We start from the raw sequence: 18,856 nt of genomic DNA, 5'->3' as shown, positions 1-18,856 counted from the left end.
AAAGAGCACTATATGCAGATTCAGCAGCATATTCAGAAAGCTTGTAAAGCTAGATTTAAAATGACAATGTATATTATTATCAGCTATTACGGACATTGAACGTGAGATGGGTGAGACGAACGCGCGCCATCAGACAGAGAGCAAGACTGATATTTACTGAACTCAGAAGGAGCCTCGCAAAAGACTTTTAAAAATGCCGGTTGAACTAAAATGCTAAACCAATCAGCATGTTCAGCGCCCAAGTCCCGCCCTCGAAAGTTCCTGAACTTTGAAAAAGTACTACCTCGCGAGCAGGGCCGTTTGGAGGGGGAAATATTTACCCGGAACTTCATTTAGACCCTGGTTCCTGCAGTCTAAACACACCGAGTACCACCCAAAGTTCCTGGTTCCTGGGTAAAGTTCCTGTGGTCGAAACGCGGCTTATGACATTCTTTAATGTGACATAACAGATCACTATGTAGGAGCATCAGTGTAGGATATCTGTATAGGATCATCTCTTCCTAGTTAAAGAATAAACATAAATTAACATCTGAAGATATGTTGAGGATATACATGCCAAATTGTTCTATTTTCATGATATATTTAAAAAAATTATGTGGTTCAGATACAATAATATTTTAAGTTTCTTAAACCCAATTTTGTTTGTTGTGTCTTTGTCCTTTATTGAATGTGGTAAGCCACTGTTGGTGAGTGTCTGTTCTAAGTCAAGTCTGTTCGTGCCATGCCAAGTCAAGCTTAGTCAAGCCAAGTTTATCATTTAGCCAAGCCAAGTCTTTGTTTTATGTTTGGATTTTGAGTTTGATTAAACTGTGCTTGGGTTCTTCCAACTTGCCTTCAGTGGACTTATGTTACAAACGCAGTCTATATTGGATACAATAAACAGTTCAATTTCTGACATACATACAACGTACTTGAGTCGGTTAGTAAAAGAGTAAAAGAATGTTTACTTTAAAGAACGTTTCTGGTTAAGCAGCTTGTTTGTGCCTCTGTACAGACTTCAGAAAGATCCCAGCATCAGAAACAAGTGTATGATTTATTTTAATGGGGTCCTGGATTTGCGTGGAATGATTATGTTTGTTCAGAGCATTTTGTTTTGTCAGAGGGTTAGAATGAGGGTAGAAAATAATAATTTTGTTCACATCAGCGCAAGTGTTGCTGTCAGTAAAACAAATTAAAATTTGCTCTCGGTAACTGAGGCACTGAGACTGGCAAAAGCAGCTTCCAAATCTTCAGAGCTCATCCTGCTGGATCTGTCTGCTGCTTTTGACACAGTTAAACACCAGATCCTCCTGTCAACACTTAAGACGACGGGGATCTCAGGAACTGCTCTCCAGTGGTTCAGGTCTTACCCCTCTGGTAGGTCCTACAGGGTGTCATGGAGAGGTGAATCTAGCTACTGGGGTTCCCCAGGGCTCAGTGCTTGGACCACTTCTCTTCTCCATCTACATGTCATCATTAGGCTCTGTCATTCAGAAACACGGCTTCTCCTATCACTGCTATGCTGATGACACTCAACTCTACTTCTCATTTCAACCAGATGATCCTACAGTCGATGTTTGTATCGCTGCCTGTCTGACAGACATTTATGACTGGATCAAGGAGCATTACCTTTAACTCAATCTTGCAAAGACAGAATTACTTGTTGTCTCAACCAACCCAGCACGTCATCAAAATTTCTCCATTCAGCTCGGTTCATCAACCATAACTCCATCCAGGACAGCCAGGAACCTTGGAGTTGTGATTTATGACCAGTTAAACTTCACTGACCACATTACTGCAACAGCCCGGTCCTGCAGATTTGCCTTATACAACATTAGAAAGATTAGACCCTTCCTATCAGATCAGGCTGCACAACTCCTGGTTCAAGCTCTTGTTCTCTCTAGACTGGACTATTGTAATGCTCTTCTGGCTGGGCTTCCAGCATGCACTATCAAACCCTTGCAAATAATCCATAATGCAGCAGCGAGAGTGGTCTTTAATGAGCAAAAGAGAGCGCATGTCACACCTCTCTTCATCAGACTGCACTGGTTGCCAATGGCCGCTCGCATCATATTCAAGGCCCTAGTTCTCGCCTACAAAGCAACCACTGGCTCTGCACCAATATGCCTAGACTCGCTTGTTCTAACTTACACACCCTCCCGAAGCTTACGCTCTGCGAGTGAACGACGCCTCATGGTTTCATCCCAAAGAGGCATGAAATCGTTCTCACAGACATTTTGCTGGACCGTTCCCACCTGGTGGAATGGCCTGCCGATCTCAATTCGTGCTGCCGAGTCTGTAGCCATTTTTAAAAAAACCTCTTAAGACACATATTTTCCAATTGCACCTGACCAATAAAGACTAGCACTTAACTATCAAATAAAATTTTCTGTTTGTTTGTCAAAAAAAAAAGAAGAAAAAAAAGTTAGTGTACTATGCTCGATTAACTGAGAATTCTTACAGCTCTTGCAGGTTGTTGGCCTTGTTTGTTTCGCTGCTTCTATTGCTCTCCTCTTTTTGTAAGTCGCTTTGGATAAAAGCGTCTGCTAAATGACTAAATGTAAATGTATATTAAAACAATATCACAACAGAAGATTGAAGAAATTAAATTCTTGGGGGGAGAGATTATGGTTTCAGATATCAGTAACTGGTGTACCTGTTCAGTAAAACATGAAATGCACACAACTGGAAAGCAAATTCATTGCACCACTGAGAATATTTCCATCTTCTCCTCAGCTGCATTTCTATAGCCGTATTATCCAAAAGCCTCCTTTATGCCATAATTTCTTCTGCAACTTACAGCCTCCCTACACTCTCTTTTTTCACAGATTGTGAGCATTTCAAAACTCCTTGTGTTTATGTCTGGGCAATATTTACTCTTGTCGCGGTGTGGATTTTGGTCGAGAGCCAGGTGCCTACCATTTCTGTGAAGACATCACATACTTTGTGCTAGTATTCATGACCACTGGTGGTATATGCAAGACTAATTTCACTAAAACAATAACAGGGTATATACAGCAATCCTTAAGTTAAATTTACTACTTTTTAATACCTTTTTTACTACCTTCAGAATATTTTTTAAAACCATCACGACACTGAATTGCAAGTGTTAATCAGCGACCTTTCTATTATTTACACAGATTTTGATATATATAACAAACAAAAAAGAATAGATTTAGAATCGACACCAGGAGGAAATCTGTTGTAAGTTATCATTCAGACACAGTAAAATACATCTCAACATTCACAAAAGTTGGTTGAGGAGAAGCACGACTGCATACACATTTGATTTCAATTAATAATTGGTAATTCAGCAATTTAATTATTTAGTGTTTTTTTCCCAACAACAAAACCTGAGCCAAATATTACATTTCTATAACTGTGATAAGTTGTTGAATTAAACAAAATACTAAAAACTAGTCAATCGATTAAAAACTTTAACTAGATTAATCACACATTTTTTCTGTGATTAATCGCAATAAAAAAAGTTTTTGTACGTTTTTAATATAATAATTTCACAGTTAATCAAATTAATGTAGAAACAACATAAAGACAGTATATTTTAAATACTTGTTTAAATGGCATCTTTTTATGAATGAAGGCCAGTATTACTGATATCAATACAGTTACTGATTTTTTTTTTTACATTCATTATTAGGATTTCAAAAATATAACAGTTTTTAATTTAAGTAAACTTAAAACAATGCTAACATAAATCCATAATACATTTATTTATTAATAAATTTATTTATAGTTTATTCCTGCCCTTCCTGTCTTAACAGTAAGGAAATATACAGAAATTTAATACAGTTATCAAAGTTATATGTAGTCTGCACTGCATAAACTATAAATTAAATAGTTAATCCTTATTAAAGCTACAAAAGTTATTTAGTCAAGCGCAGCGAGTCATTTTCTCTGTTCCCTTTGTTCTTTAACTTTACTGACAGGAAGCTTTATTGGCTGCGGTCCCTTTAAGAGCAGACAGACACGCGGATCTATGGATCGCGCCTCATTCTCTCACAACTCTTTGTTCATTTTAGACTATATATACATCGTTTAAGATCGCTCTTATGAGGATAGTCGTTGAAGATATGCCTTGAAGCAAGTCTAAAATAAAACGTAAGCCAGCCACTTCTGTTGAGCGCGCTGTGCTCTGAGATGATGCCGAACGACCACTGAATATGACGTCAGCATGGAGACGAAAGATCTTTGATTATGTGCCCAGATATGCTGAAGCCCATATTTAAACGAACTAACGCGAACGCAGATAGAATTTCAATATAATAGGACACCTGATAGTCTGAAAAAATAATACCTAATTTGGAAAGAAATAATACCTCTGAGGCCAAATTTAACACTTTTAATGGCCTTAAATTTGACAATTTTGATTTATCACTTTTTAATACTTTTTAAAACCCCGCGGACACCCTGAATAACTGTGCTTGAAACCATTTGATCATTCATGCCCAAACATTTTTTATTTCACATTTATTACTTTATTAATGTAAGTCTGGATGTGCAGAGTGGCATGAAACACTGTACAGAGATATACTCAGCATAAGGATAGTAAAACCGGAGATCACCTACATTGTGGGGACCAGCCTGCGGTCCCCACTTTTCAAAAGGCTTACAAATCATACAGGATGATGTTTTTTAAAAATGTAAAAATGCAGAATGTTTCCTGTGATGGGTTAGGTATAGGGGCAGGGGCAGTATAGGGGGATAGAACGTACAGTTTGTACGGTATAAAAAAACATTATGCCTGAGAGTTCCCACAAAGATAGTGAACCAGACGTGTGTGTGTGTGTGTGTGGTGTCTTGAGGTTCACTTATAATGTTAATAAAGTTTTTTGCACAAACAAAAAAAACAGGATATAGGAGGGGAAAAAACAGATGTATTTGAGATGTTCTGCTGCAATCAAATTTGACTGTCTGTACAGAGTTCATGTGATCAATGTCACAAATATGCTTATTATATAGTATATTTTGATACAGAATCTTAAATATTTATTGGTCTTATTGGTTTTACAGTACATTTATCAAAATCCTTAAACTTCCCCAGTTTTAATGGGGTCTCTATGCGTTTTTGCACATTATACTATTCTAAACTAAATGATGTGCCATGTCTTCAGCACCACAGTGGTCATTTGAACTGCCATCAAATATTTATGATGCATAAAAATATATGTTTAAAATACACATGTTCTCTTTAAAAAAACAATGTGCATGAACTGTATAAACTGAATTTGAATATGCACTTTTTTCTCCCTTTCAAAGTTGATGAACAAATCAACAGGTGAAAACACCAGACTGGCTGTCTGCCTATATTCACGATACATCACATTAGTGAAGTAATGAGGGAGACAGGTTTGATGGATGGTTGTGATTATGGTACGAGTATAGAACTCAAGATGTCCTAGTGACCAAGATCGCTTGCGTAAAATGAGAACAGCTCAATTGCATATGCATAATGTCATCAGTAATGCAAATCATCATCGGTTTATTCAGGTTAATTTGATGGACACCTTCAAAACAACATTGATCAGATGTAAGTGGCACCTACTGTGGGCTCTTTGGGTAGAAAGGCAAGGTGACATGACTGAGTTCGTGAATATCAAAGGCTGTAGGTTCGGCTGAGATCGCCTGTCTCTTGGTCCTCTGGTGCTCTTGAAGGACACTCTGCTTGTGGACTTGTTGCGTTGCCGGTCTTATAACGGATCGGTATTTGTCTAACTCATTCTGTAGCTTCTGGATGAGTTCATCTTTCTGGTCTAGCTCCAACTCCAGTTCATCAATAAGCGCGTCTCTCTGTCTCAATTCTTCAATCTTCTCCTGTAACGCGTACTGGAGATCGCGTAAAGTGCCCATTTCTCCCCACAGTTAATGATCCGCGGCCGCTACCAACTTGGCGAACGGTCAGTTTTCGTTCATGAAATTAAAACAAAAAGCTTCTGCTCGTATGTTCCGTGACAAGGTCGCCAAAATACGCCGCGCCAATCCACCGGCGTGCTTTCAGAGTACTTATACCGGAGGAATGAGCGGGGAAACACCCACGGCGTCAGCAGACATCACATTCGGGAGACGAAGTTTCACAGGGCATTAATTTTTTTTTTGTCCAAATACGTCAGTCGCAGCTGTGGAGCGCGTCGGGCGCGAGTGGAACGCCATGGGCGCGCAGTGAACGCGCTGTGAGAGCAGCATGCTCGTGGCTCCCTGACGAGCCAATGGGGAAAGACTCGAGCGCGCACCTGCAACAGCTGCTGAGAAAGCTTTCAAGCGCGCCATTTTCACGAGCATATTTAAACAATAGTTGCAATGACAGTTCATTTACATTAATCAAAGCGAAACGAATTGAATATTTATTTATTTTACCCAGGTAAACTCACTCTAAATGTACACACATCAAATTAAATAAACACACTGCCACAAAAATAATAACTCGCATAAAAAGTGCAACCTTTGTATTTTGTTGTTTTCTCCTTGAGAAAGACCTTTTGGTGAAAGGCTTATTTAATAAAATATTTCATTAACACTTAACAGTAAGGTTTCATAAGTTCACATTAGTTAACTGCATTAGTTAACATCATGAACATCATGTTAATTTCAGCATTTACTAATACATTTTTAAAATCAAAAGTTGTGTTTGTTAACTTTAGTTAATGCGCCGTGAGCTACCATGAACGACTGTATTTAAGTGTTGCCAATGTTTCATAAAACACTTCCTGAACTAAACATGCTTTGTACATTTTTTTGAGGTTTTTCATCATTGTTTAACATCAATTACATTCTCTTTTTTAATTTCAGCTTGTTCCTACAGTGTCAAAGAAGAATCACTGCCACTATGAAAAACAAAATATATGAACGAAATGTCACTTTTAGTGAAGTTTGATGAACGTCATTTTACTAAGTGCAACATGTTCCTGGATCAACATCTTTGTTATCCAGGAGCAACATTTCCATCAACCAATCAGATTTGAGAGATATGTTTACAGTTTAGGCTTGTACAGCAGAGTTATTCTCCTATCATTTCCCTCTAAATTTAAAGAATACGTTATGGGTATGATATAAATACGTTTTATAGTCTAGAAGGAATCCATCAATATTTACCACTGCTGCAATTATGAACTGTTCAAGTTCATGTATTAATAAACTGTATCTCATTGATGTGATTTACTGCAGACTCTCACTGTTCAGGGATGTTTAAATACAACACTAATGATGTCCATGTGCACAAAGCTTCTGTGGAAGTTGTTTAACCCACTGCAGCTTTACTTCATCAGCAGAGAACAAGCTGTAGACAATGCTCTGGAGTTCAACCTGCTTCACAGGCCCTATAACATCATCTGGATCGTTCCTTGCCATTAACACACGACCAGCTGGTGCTCCACTTCACCTCATTAACTGCCCCACCGTCTGGTTGAGAGGAAAAAGCTCAAATTGTTAGTCTGAGAGTGAAATTGCTACACTTGTCTGCTCTCTGTGCACTTGATGTGTATTACGCTATCAGAAAGCCTGAGATAGAAACCTCTGGAATCCTAGAATTCTTATTATCATTAAATACAATTTTATAAAAGAAACTGAAATTAAATATATTCTCACTGTTAAGTGGTCTCTTAATTTTTTTAATTATTACTCTTTTTTTTTAGCTAGTTGCAAAAAAACATTAATCTTTTTTTTTCTTTAAATTGAAATATTAAAATAACTCAAACTAAATAAACTAAACCTAAAATAATAATAAATATAATGATAAAAATGACTAATAAAATGACAAAAAAAAACTACAACCTTACTAAAATTTGATCTAAAATTAAATAGAAAGCAGAAAATTCAAAATATTAATAAAAATATATTAATGATACTAAAATAACAGTCATGCTCTCTCGTCTCGTATATCTCATTTTGTGTGAATCCTTCAATAATTCATTTGTGATTTACACTGGTGTTTTCCTCCATGTTTTAAATAAAATAGAGCAAAAGATTTTGAATTTTGAGTATGCTTCACACCTTGACTAAATTTTTTTTTTTTTTAAACTACTTCATACATATGCATATATAATCATTAAGCTAAAATAAGTCGCTATATGTGACCATGGACCACAAAACCAGTCATAAGTTGTTGTTGTTGTTCGTTTTTGTTTTTTTAGATTTATACATCATCTGAAAGCTGAATAAATAAGCTTGATGTATGGTTTTTTATTACATCAATTACAATGTGTGTCATTACATTGTGTTAAAGGGTCACATATGGCAAGAACACACCATTTTAAAAATAGGATCAAACGCGCCCTCTTGTGGAGAACATCTGCAACATACCCAGACGGAGATAAATAAAGATTTAAAGGTTAGTTCACCCAAAAATGTAAGTTAGCCTGTGATTTACTCACCCTCAAGCCATCCTAGGTGGGTGTATATTACATTTTTCTTTCAGACGAATGAAAATCAGTTTATTAAAAATGTCCTGGCTAATCCAAGCTTTATATGGCAGTGACTGTTTATGTTCTGATTTTGAAGTCCAACAGTGCATTAATATCGATCATATAACTGCACCACACAGCTCCACATGAAGGCCTTCTGAAACAAATGGATGCATTTGTATAAGAAAAATATCCATATTTTTTATACTTTTTTAAAATGCATTTTCAATTTACAGATGACGCCCACGGCCTTGCAGTTCTAAATGCTGAATTTTCAGGATCATTACTCCAGCAGCCTCATATATTTCATGAATAAAAGGTTCAAAAGAACTGCATTTATTCAAAATAAAAACATTTTCAAATAATATAAATCTCCTTTACTATCACTTTTTATGAATTTAACACATCCTTGCTGAATAAAATTATTGATTTATTTCAAAAAAGAAAGAAAAAAAAACTACTGACCCCAAATTACTGACCAGTAGTGTATATTGTTGTAACAAATTTTTTTTAAAACATTTGCTTTTTCTTTTCTTTTTTTCTCTTTTTATTAATCAAAGAATCCTATTTAAAAAAAAAAGTATCACAGAGGTTATGAAAAAATATAAAGCAACAGAATTTTGGGGCTCAAGACTTGACTCGGACTCAAACTCAGGTAATGGTGACTCGACTCGGACTCGTCTTTGGTGACTCAGACTTGGATTTGGAACACTGGGACTCGACTCAGACTCGACAGTTGGTGACTTGTACTACAATACTGGCTTACGCTATATCTGACGACATTGCACACCAGTTAAGCTTGTCAGAAGTAGTGTAAGCATTTTGAACTGCTTGAGGGTGAGAAAGTCGTCGGCTAATTTTCATTTTTGGGTGAACTAACCCTTTAGCACGAACCGATTATATATATATATATATATATATATATATATATATATATATATATATATATATATATATATATATATATATATATATATATACACACACACATATATTATATATATATATATATATATATATAAGATTAAGCTGTAGAAATCATGTTTGCAAACTGTTATGTGTGTTATGTCTTTTCCACTGCACTCTATACATTTCACAAGCAACATTTCTTGTTTTATACCATTCTGTTAGTTTAAAGGATGTTAATAAGTTGGTTAATAAATGTCCTAAATCCTGAAACCCACAATGTAGCACACAAACCTCACCAGGGACATTATTCAGTATCTAGTCCATGCCTTCCTTTTAAATGTTTTCCATGAGCACTGCCCTAAAATGAACGTGAATCCCATTTATCATGCATAGCAGAAAAGACCAATTAAGCACTATTGATGAGGCTCTGTCGTTCTCGCAGACCATTTGCACGAACTGGAGACCGGGCACAGATCAAAGTGTCTGCTCCAATGTGGACGTGAGAGATGTGATGCTAATGTGGAAGGCCTGAGCCCGTATCTGCAGGACAAGCACAGGAAAGATAACGCACTTTCCATTCTCAAGTGCTTTTCAAGCAGCTTGTTGATTATATAAGGAGTTCTACATTAGAACACACAGGATCAGAGAAGAGGGCGGGCAGTATTTGTCAAAGAGATCGCTTTTTATCAGTCACAAGAACCCGGCTATGTACAGTGTATATGATGCTATATCAAAATAAGAACAAATGTTAAAATGTTATAAGGTTTAAAATGTCAATAATAGTGTGGAATATTATTACAATTCAAAAGAGCTGTTTTCTGTTGAAATTTATTTTAAAATAATAATCAAAATATAAAAAATGTAATCAATGCTGGTTTGCTGCTTAAGAACACTATTTGCTGTTTAATTGTTGTTGTTTTTTTACAATCTCCCTCAGACTGGGGCTCCATGCAAGATCTCACCTTGTGGGGTCTCAATGATCCTAAGAAAGGTGAGAAATCAGCCCATAACTACACGGGAGGAACTGGTCAATGACCTGAAAAGAGCTGGGTCCACCGTTTTCAAGGTTACTGTTGGTAATACACTAAGACGTCATGGTTTGAAATCATGCATGGCACGGAAGGTTCCCCTGCTCAAACCAGCACATGTCCAGGCCCATCTTAAGTTCGCCAATGACCATTTAGATGAGTCATGGGAGAAAGTCATGTGGTCAGATGAGACCAAAATAGAATTTGTTTGGTCATAATTCCACTAAACGAGTTTGGAGGAAGAAGAATGATGAGAACTATCCCAAGAACACCATCCCTACTGTGAAGCATGGGGGGGGGGGGGGGGGTAGAATCATGCTTTGGGGGTGTTTTTCTGCACATGGGACAGGGCGACTTCACTGTATTAAGGAGAGGATGACCAGGGCTATGTATTGCGAGATTTTGGGGAACAACCTCCTTCCCTCAGTTAGAGCATTGAAGATGTATCAAGGCTGGGTCTTCCAACATAACAGTGACCCGAAGTACACAGCCAGGATAAACAAGGAGTGGCTCTATAAGAAGCATATCATGGTTCTGGTTTGGACTAGCCAGTCTCCAGACCTAAACCCAATGGAGAATCTTTGGAGGGAGCTCAAACTCTGTGTTTCTCAGTGACAGGCCAGAAATCTGACTGATCTAGAGAAGATCTGTGTGGAGGAGTGGGGCAAAATCCCTCCTGCAGTGTGTGCAAACCTGGTGAAAACTACAGGAAAAGTTTGACCTCTGTAACTGCAAACAAAGGCTACGGTACCAAACATTAACATTGATTTTCGCAGGTGTCCGAATACTTATTTGCAGCTGTACCATAAAAATAAATAGTTATAAAATCATACATTGTGATTTCTGGATTTTTTTAAATAGATTATGTCTCTCAGAGTGGACATGCACCTACGATGACAATTTCAGACCCCTCCATGATTTCTAAGTGGGAGAACTTGTAAAATAGCAGGGTGTTCAAATACTTATATAAACTGTTCAATATATAATGTGCCAAAAGTATTTAATTTAATGTATTTAATTGAACTATCATACTGTACATTTTATACATACATTGGTTACATATATTTTACATATGGATAAATATAGCTTCATTTAAACCTCAATCACCATTTTGTTTTTACCCTTAAATGAATTGTACTTTTGATAAAATGTTTAAACTGAATCACATGTAATGAACGCTTCAGTGATGTCAGTGGCCTAGAAAAAGCTTTTTTTATCCAACCTCAATCAATCAATCAATCAATCAGTCAACTTTATTTATAGTGCTTTTACAATGGCGATTGTTTAAAGCATCTTCACAGTGTTAAACAGGACAATATTGCTACAAAATTTTATTTGGCTGTACAGTCGTTCTGGAGAAAACGGTGATGTTATCAGCTTATTTTAATTTATCATATAGCGACAATGTTGGCAGATCAGTATTATAGTTTATAGAATTAAATAAGACCTCATTCATTAATTTTATTTGTATATTTAGTTGAACAACTCAAAATTTTACTGTCCCCAAATGAGCAAGCCAAGCCAAAGGCGACAGTGGCAAGGAACCAAAACTCCATCAGGGCATGATGGAGAAAAATAAACCTTGGGAGAAACCAGACTCAGTCGGGGGGGCAGTTCTCAATGTCTCAATGTGCCAGTCTGGTTTCATGTCCAACATCATGATGGCTGCCATGTAGAGATCACAGGACACCGCTAAACACTACTCACTCAATAACTCAGTTGCTATTAGTTGCTGTATAAATTGTTTACAATCATAACTAAGTGCACTACAATAGCATCATCAACCAATGATGTTTTCTTTTCCATCCACACTTCATGATAGATTTCAGTATAATGACCACTGTAAAACAATACTGAGGAAAAAAAACTGAAAAAAACACACGCATACTTGCTTATTTTGAATAATACTTACTTTGTAAGCGCTATAAAAGTATTATCTGTATAGTATAAATGTGTGTAGTGCTAACTTAATCTGGTTGTACTACATCCACTATGCTGTCATTATAATGTGACCTACCAGTGTCCATTTCATCTCGTTACAACCATTCACAAACCCTCTCCAGTGGCCTCATGGGATAGTAAAGTGTTATCATATGCACACACTTCAGAATCTCACCAGAAGTAGTAAATACGTTTTGCCTACTCTAAGTACTGTACATTCGGACATACTTCTTATCACATTCTGTTTTACTATACAGTAGAGAAGTGTGCGATTTGAAATGCAACCTTGAGAGCAGCTTCCAGTGTCTGTTATACACCGATCAGGCATAACATTATGACCTAAGTATTGTTTTGGTCCCCTTTTGCTGCCAAAATGTGGTATCTGGAACAAAGATGTCAGCAGCAGATCCTTTAAATCCTGTAAAATGTGAGGTGGAGCCTCCATGGATCGGACTTGTTTGTTCAGCACATCCCACAAATGCTCGATCGGATTGAGATCTGGGAAATTTTGAAGGCCAGGTCAACACCTCAAACTCGTGTTTCTTAAACCATTCCTGAACCATGGTAGGGCGCATTATCCTGCTGAAAGAGGCCACAGCCACCAGGGAATACCGTTTCCATGAAAGGGAGCATATGGTCTGCAACAATGCTTAGGTAAATGGTACATGTCAAAGTAAAATCCACATGGATGGCAGGACCCAAGGTTTCCCAGAAGAACATTACCCAAAGCATCACACTTGCGCTGCCAGCTTGCCTTCTTCCCATAGTGCATACTGGTGCCATGTGTTCCCAAGGTAAGCGACTCAAATCCACCCGGCCATCCACGACATGTGATGTAAAAAAAAAAAAATGTGATTCATCAGACCAGGCCATCTTCTTCCTTTGCTCTGTGGTCCAGTTCTGATGCTCACGTGCACATTGTTTGCACTTTCGGCGGTGGACAGGGGTCAGCATGGCTATGTTCTGTTCTGCGGCTATGTAGCCCCATAGACAACAAACTGTGATGCACTGTGTATACATGTCTGTTTGATCGGACTACACGGGCTAGCCTTCGCTCCCCACCGTGTCGCTGGTTCACCACTGTTCCTTCCTTTGAGGAATTTTGATAGATACTGTCCACTGCAGACCAGGAACACCCCACAAGAGCTGCAGCTGCTCTGACCCAGTCGTCTAGCCATCACAATTTGACCCTTGTCAAACTCACTCAAATCCTTACGCTTGCCCATTTTTCCTGCTTCTAACCCATCAACTTTGAGGACACAATGTTCACTTGCTGCCTAATATATCCCACCCACTAAAAGGTCCTGTGATGAAGAGATACTCATTCACTTCCCCTGTCAAAAGTCTGATAGTGTAGTAGATTCCTCACTGTTTTAGCATCAAACCCTAATGGGGTGATGACATTTTACTGACATCTAGTGGCCAATAACAGGAAGTCATTTTACTTTTGAGCTATTTTAAAGTGCAGTTAACTGCCAAGATTGGTTATTACAATCCCAAACTGTTTCTGTTTATTATTATCAAAAACAAAAACAAATGTAGCATACATCTCATTCATATTCAGCAAGCCACAGCTCCAGCTGCCCCCTGCAGAAGTTAATAAAGATATTCATTTACAGAAATGGGGTTTACTTATTCCCACTATATCTGGCACATTCCACGTGTTTCCAGGAAAAGTTGAAAGTTATAATATATGAATCCTAAATATAGTTGTGAATATCTATGACATTAAATATTTAACAACCAGCATTAAATATTCAACAAGGTTAGGGCTGTACAGAGGCCTATTGGACATCGAGCAAAAGAGTGCTTTTATGCAAGAGCATAAAGACCAGACTAGATGTGAACTTTTATGTGAATACATTATATTTAGGCAATCTAGACCAAGATGATGTTAATGTCAGCTAATTATGATGCATATAGCTTGATGCCATGATATAAACGCTTATATTTAAAAAAATTAAAATTAAAAAAATACATGGAACCTGCATTTAATTTTATCTATTGCAGGTTAGAGGCAAAACTGGAGGAAGAAAAACATTTTTCACATCTTTCAAAAGAAAGAACCATGTTAAACCCTGATCCTAACCCACAACTCGTTCCTAGCTTCAGAAAGCATGCTACACTCGTTTAATTCCCAGAAAGTTGCATTAAAAACCAAGTAGGCTACCGAAACTTTACTGAAATATTTAACAGGTCAGTGACAATACACTGAAGTACCAAGTCATTCTCAGTAAGCTCTAAGAACTGATTTCTCCAATACAATATGGTGATGCCCATCTACAATACAATCAAGCACAAAAAGTACAATCAATAAAATATAGAAACCATTAATCTGAACCTGTCCACAATATTATACAACAGATCACGCCTCGACTAGTTTCTGTTCACATTGAGAGCGTGAAAAAAGTAATTTTTCGGCAATTTTTTTTTTAGGCTAGTATAGTATAGTATACATATTAACAAGGTCGTAGTCAGGTATATTTAATAAAAACAAGAGTAACACAAAACAATCTAGCTTGCCTTATATTGTTGTGTTACTTTTGACCCACCTGTGTGTTACTTTCGTCTCAACTGATGGGGTCAAAAGTAACAATCTGCATCTTATGTTCAAAGTAAAATTATACTGTAGTCGTACTGCATTTGTACAAATTTTCTTTTAAAATTAAGTGTTTCTGAAAAATGGTATGTTCGCCCCTGCTCTCCCCTAAAGTAGAAGCATATTAGTTGTCATACAATTTGACCAAGTATTGTCACGTGTATTCGTATCCCAGCTGACAAGGAACATTCTCAGAACTCCCCTAACGTTCTGGCAATGTTCTCTCAAAGTTAACTGGAACGTAAGCAAAACGTCCTTTGAACATATTTTGTTATAGCTGGGATATTGTTGTATAGTCACGTGTGAAAATCTAATCTTGCTAAGTGTAGTTATAGTCACACCGCGGGGTAACAGAGACTCGATTCGGAGGGAGACCGTCCACAGTCTGGTTGTGACACCGATGCAAAAAAAAAACACGTCTATACATACCCTGCGTCTCAAGCAGCACCCTAGTTCACTAGTCAGGGCTCTGATCAGGACATAAACAAATGGGCTGACTCCCTGATCAGTGCCCTGATTGAGACGCACCCATAGTAAATGAAGGGCTCTTACCTGTCCGACTTGGGGTGTTTCCGCAAATCTTCGCTTGTCAGGTCCTGGAAAGACTTGAAGGTCTGCGGTTCCGCTGAGATGCCCTGCGCGCGCCTGGTTCTTCTGGGTCCAATAGCGCTCGGCAGCACTGACTGACATTTGTGCAGCTTTCTCTTCAGTTCATTCACCTCCTGCTCCTTTGCCGACAGCAACCTCTCCATTTCCTTTATCCTCTCCTCTTTTATGAGCAGCATCTTGGCAAATTCTTCGTCTAACTCACTCATGTTTGAAGTTTGAACAGAAGAAGACCGAACGCAACTCCCGCGGAATGATGTCTTAACTCTGTCAGTCAAGATTCACCTCACCACAGAGCAGCTGCGCTCCCTCCGTGCGCACCCTTCCTGCAGAATGGGACGATTGAGAAACCAATTAGATGTTCCTCTCCCTCCTTCACCGGAGAGACCTGGTCACTCCGTTCCAGTCTAACGCGAACGCTTTCTTAACACACGATTGAGCCTTAAATAGAATCAATAATCATATATGTAGTGTATATATAGTGATGTGCCTTAGTGTAAGTCCACGCAGAGGTAATAAACAAAAATATAATTTATCTTTCTGTAACAATGAAAACCCACAATAACTTTTTTTGTTTTGTTTGGTGTGTGTGTGTGTGTGTGTGTGTGTGTGTGTGTGTGTGTGTGTGTGTGTGTGTGTGTTTAAATCGTATATTTATCATTATGCCCTCACATAAACCCATAATAATAATAATAATAATAATACATTTTATTTGTACCTGTGCTCTTCCTACTTGTATAACAACTTAACAAGTGGTAAATATACATTGTTATCAGTTTGCACTGCATAAGTTATGAATTATATATAGATCAATCCTTATTAAAGGTACTGAAGTTATTTACTCAAGAGCAGAGCATATTTAGTGAGCGATTACTTTTGTTCTTTACATTGTCATTATAAGTGAATACTGTCACTTTAAAAGATCTTCCGCTGTCGCACATGATGAAGTCGCAGTTACAAAACTTACAAAACGCGTGACTGTCACCCACCTGCTCCTCTTCAGAAAATGAAATTCGCTGTCCCATTGATCACGGTATTTACACGAGGGTTTGGGTTTATTGGCAGGAGTGCCTTCCGTCTCTATCGTTAGTTACGTCCATCATCCGTCTCTGTTTTGTTTTTCCCCGCGTTGTCACTCGTTGTCATCTGACCTCACGCACTATAACCTCGCGACAACGGCCACCTGTAGGCTACTGCAGATGGCAGTTATCGCGAGGCTAGTTACAGAGCTCAGATTGGATTTTTTTTGTTGTTGTTGTTTTTTTACTCCGTTATTATTATTTTTTAATAACGCAGGTTAAAATACGGGAGATTTAAGGGAAAATACGAATACGGGAGGACGGCGGGAAAGAAGGGTAAAATACGGGACTTTCCCGGCCAAACCGGGATACTTGACAGGTGATAGGGATGCCCCTTCAAATCATTGAATGCAGGTGTTCCAATCACTTCCATGGCCACAGGTGTATAAAATCAAGCACTAACTAAGTTAGCATGCAAACGCTTCTACAAACATCAGTGAAAGAATGAGTAGCTCTTAGGAGCTCAGTGAATTCAAGTGTGGTGCTTTGATAGGTTGCCACCAAGTCCATTCGTGAAATTTCCTCGCTTCTGAATATTCCACAGTCAACTGTTAGTGGTATTATAACAAAGTAGAAGCAATTGGGAACAAAAACAACTCAGCCATGAAGTGGTAGGCCACGTAAAATCACAGAGCGGGGTCAGCGCATGCTGAGGTGCACAGTTTTCAGAAATCACCAATTTTGTGCAGTGTCAATACCTATAAACCTCCAAACTTTTTGTGGCCTTTAGATTAGCTCAAGAACAGTGTATAGAGTGCTTAATTGAATGGGTTTCCATGGCCGAGCAGCTGCATCCAAGCCTTACATCCCTAAAAATAAAAAATAAAAAGCATCGGACAAGTTCATGCTTCCAGGTGGGAACAGTCTGAGGATGGTCCCTTCCTCTTCCAACTTGACTGTGCACCAGTGCACAAAGCAAGGTTCACAAAGACATGGATAAGCGAGTTTGGTGTGGAGAAACTTGACTGGCCTGCACAGAGTCCTGGCCACAAGCCGATAGAACACCTTTGGGATGAATTAGAGCGGAGACTGTGAGCCAGGCCTTCTCGTCCAACATCAGAGCATGACCTTACAAATGAACTTCGAGAAAAAGAATCACAAATTCCCATAAACACACTTCCAAACTAAACCCTGTGGAAAGTCTCCATATTAAACCCTACGGATTAAGAATGGGATTTCATTAAGAATGGGTTTATGCATGCAAAGGCAGGCGTCCCAAAACTTTTGGCAATATAGTGTATTTTAGTAGCAAACAACATTATAATACATTTCAAATTATTTATTTATTTGTTTGTTTGCTTGTTTACATTTTTGTGTGATTGTTTTTTAGTGACTGACATTAATTTTATTTTAAAAAGATACTATTATTATCTATATTGTATATTTATTAAATAAATACACACTATTAAAATGATTGGTTTGTTTTGTGTTTTACAGATATATAAAAACATTTGTATGTATTTATATGTTTATTTTCTTGTTTGTTATTTATAGCATTAATTTCTAGCAATTTATTAAGTTGTTAGGCTTACTGTATATTTGTTCTGGCTTCTTCAGGTCTATATACCCTCTATCCACTCCAGGGTATTCTCACAAAAATGCGTATAAATAGTACGAGTGTGCAATGTCGTGGAATGTATACGCCAAAACTCATTTTGGGGTGTAACCTACCCAAGAGCGTGTCATATATACGCCATAAAGTGCGTATCATATGCATGTGAAAAACAGCGTATCATATGCACGCCAAAATGAGTTTTGGTGTATACATTCCACGACATTGCACACTCGTACTATTTATACGCATTTATGTGTGATCGGGTTGATCCACTCAGTCACTGACGCTAAATTTGTGATATTCTTAGTAAGTATAAGGGAGAAAATGGTGCTTTAAATTTGTTCTTTTCTTATTTTACTAGGCCTATTATACAATCGGTCTGTTTGCATTAACAGCAAAAGCTGTTATTTACAGCCTCTTAATGGAAACACCTCAGATATCATATTATGCATATTGTTGCCTTGGTTCAGTCATCCAAGAAAAGTTAAAGTTAATCTTTACAAAGCCACTGGTCTAAAATATGGAAATAGAATTTCACTGTTCAACCTTACAGATGGTAAAGACTAATACCTGAGCACAACAACTATGTTACTATATCAGTTTTCAAATTTGACTTTATGAATTCTTTCTCAGCAAAACAATATAGCCCTTTTTTGTTTGTTCAGCTATTTTTTTCTCTGTTTGACTGATCAGGTCACCTTGACTTGTGTCCTCTCTGCTTTGTTTATGTTGCACAAAGGAAAAGC

General features: G+C 37.7%; 1 protein-coding gene across 2 annotated transcripts in view; it reads right to left on the bottom strand.

The window, feature by feature from the left end:
• prkg1b (protein kinase cGMP-dependent 1b) overlaps nt 1-16,619 on the bottom strand; it is a 242,337-nt gene extending 225,718 nt beyond the window's left edge. The window contains exons 1-2 of one of the 2 annotated variants that reach the window (XM_067430423.1): nt 16,466-16,619; nt 15,423-15,802 (exon numbers count right to left, since the gene is read on the bottom strand). In XM_067430423.1, coding sequence (XP_067286524.1) covers nt 15,423-15,685 — 263 coding nt within the window. In that variant the 5' untranslated portion in view covers nt 15,686-15,802; nt 16,466-16,619. Of the gene's footprint in view, nt 1-5,542; nt 6,094-15,422; nt 15,803-16,465 lie in introns of those variants that run through there. The other variant, XM_067430422.1, reaches the window with a different exon arrangement.
• Between the last annotated feature and the right edge of the window lie 2,237 nt (nt 16,620-18,856).

Source organism: Pseudorasbora parva, chromosome 21 (assembly GCF_024679245.1).
Source record: "Pseudorasbora parva isolate DD20220531a chromosome 21, ASM2467924v1, whole genome shotgun sequence".
Classification (NCBI taxonomy): domain Eukaryota; kingdom Metazoa; phylum Chordata; class Actinopteri; order Cypriniformes; family Gobionidae; genus Pseudorasbora; species Pseudorasbora parva.
The sequence above is the reverse complement of the archived record's forward strand: the minus strand, read 5'-3'. Positions and strand labels throughout refer to the sequence as shown.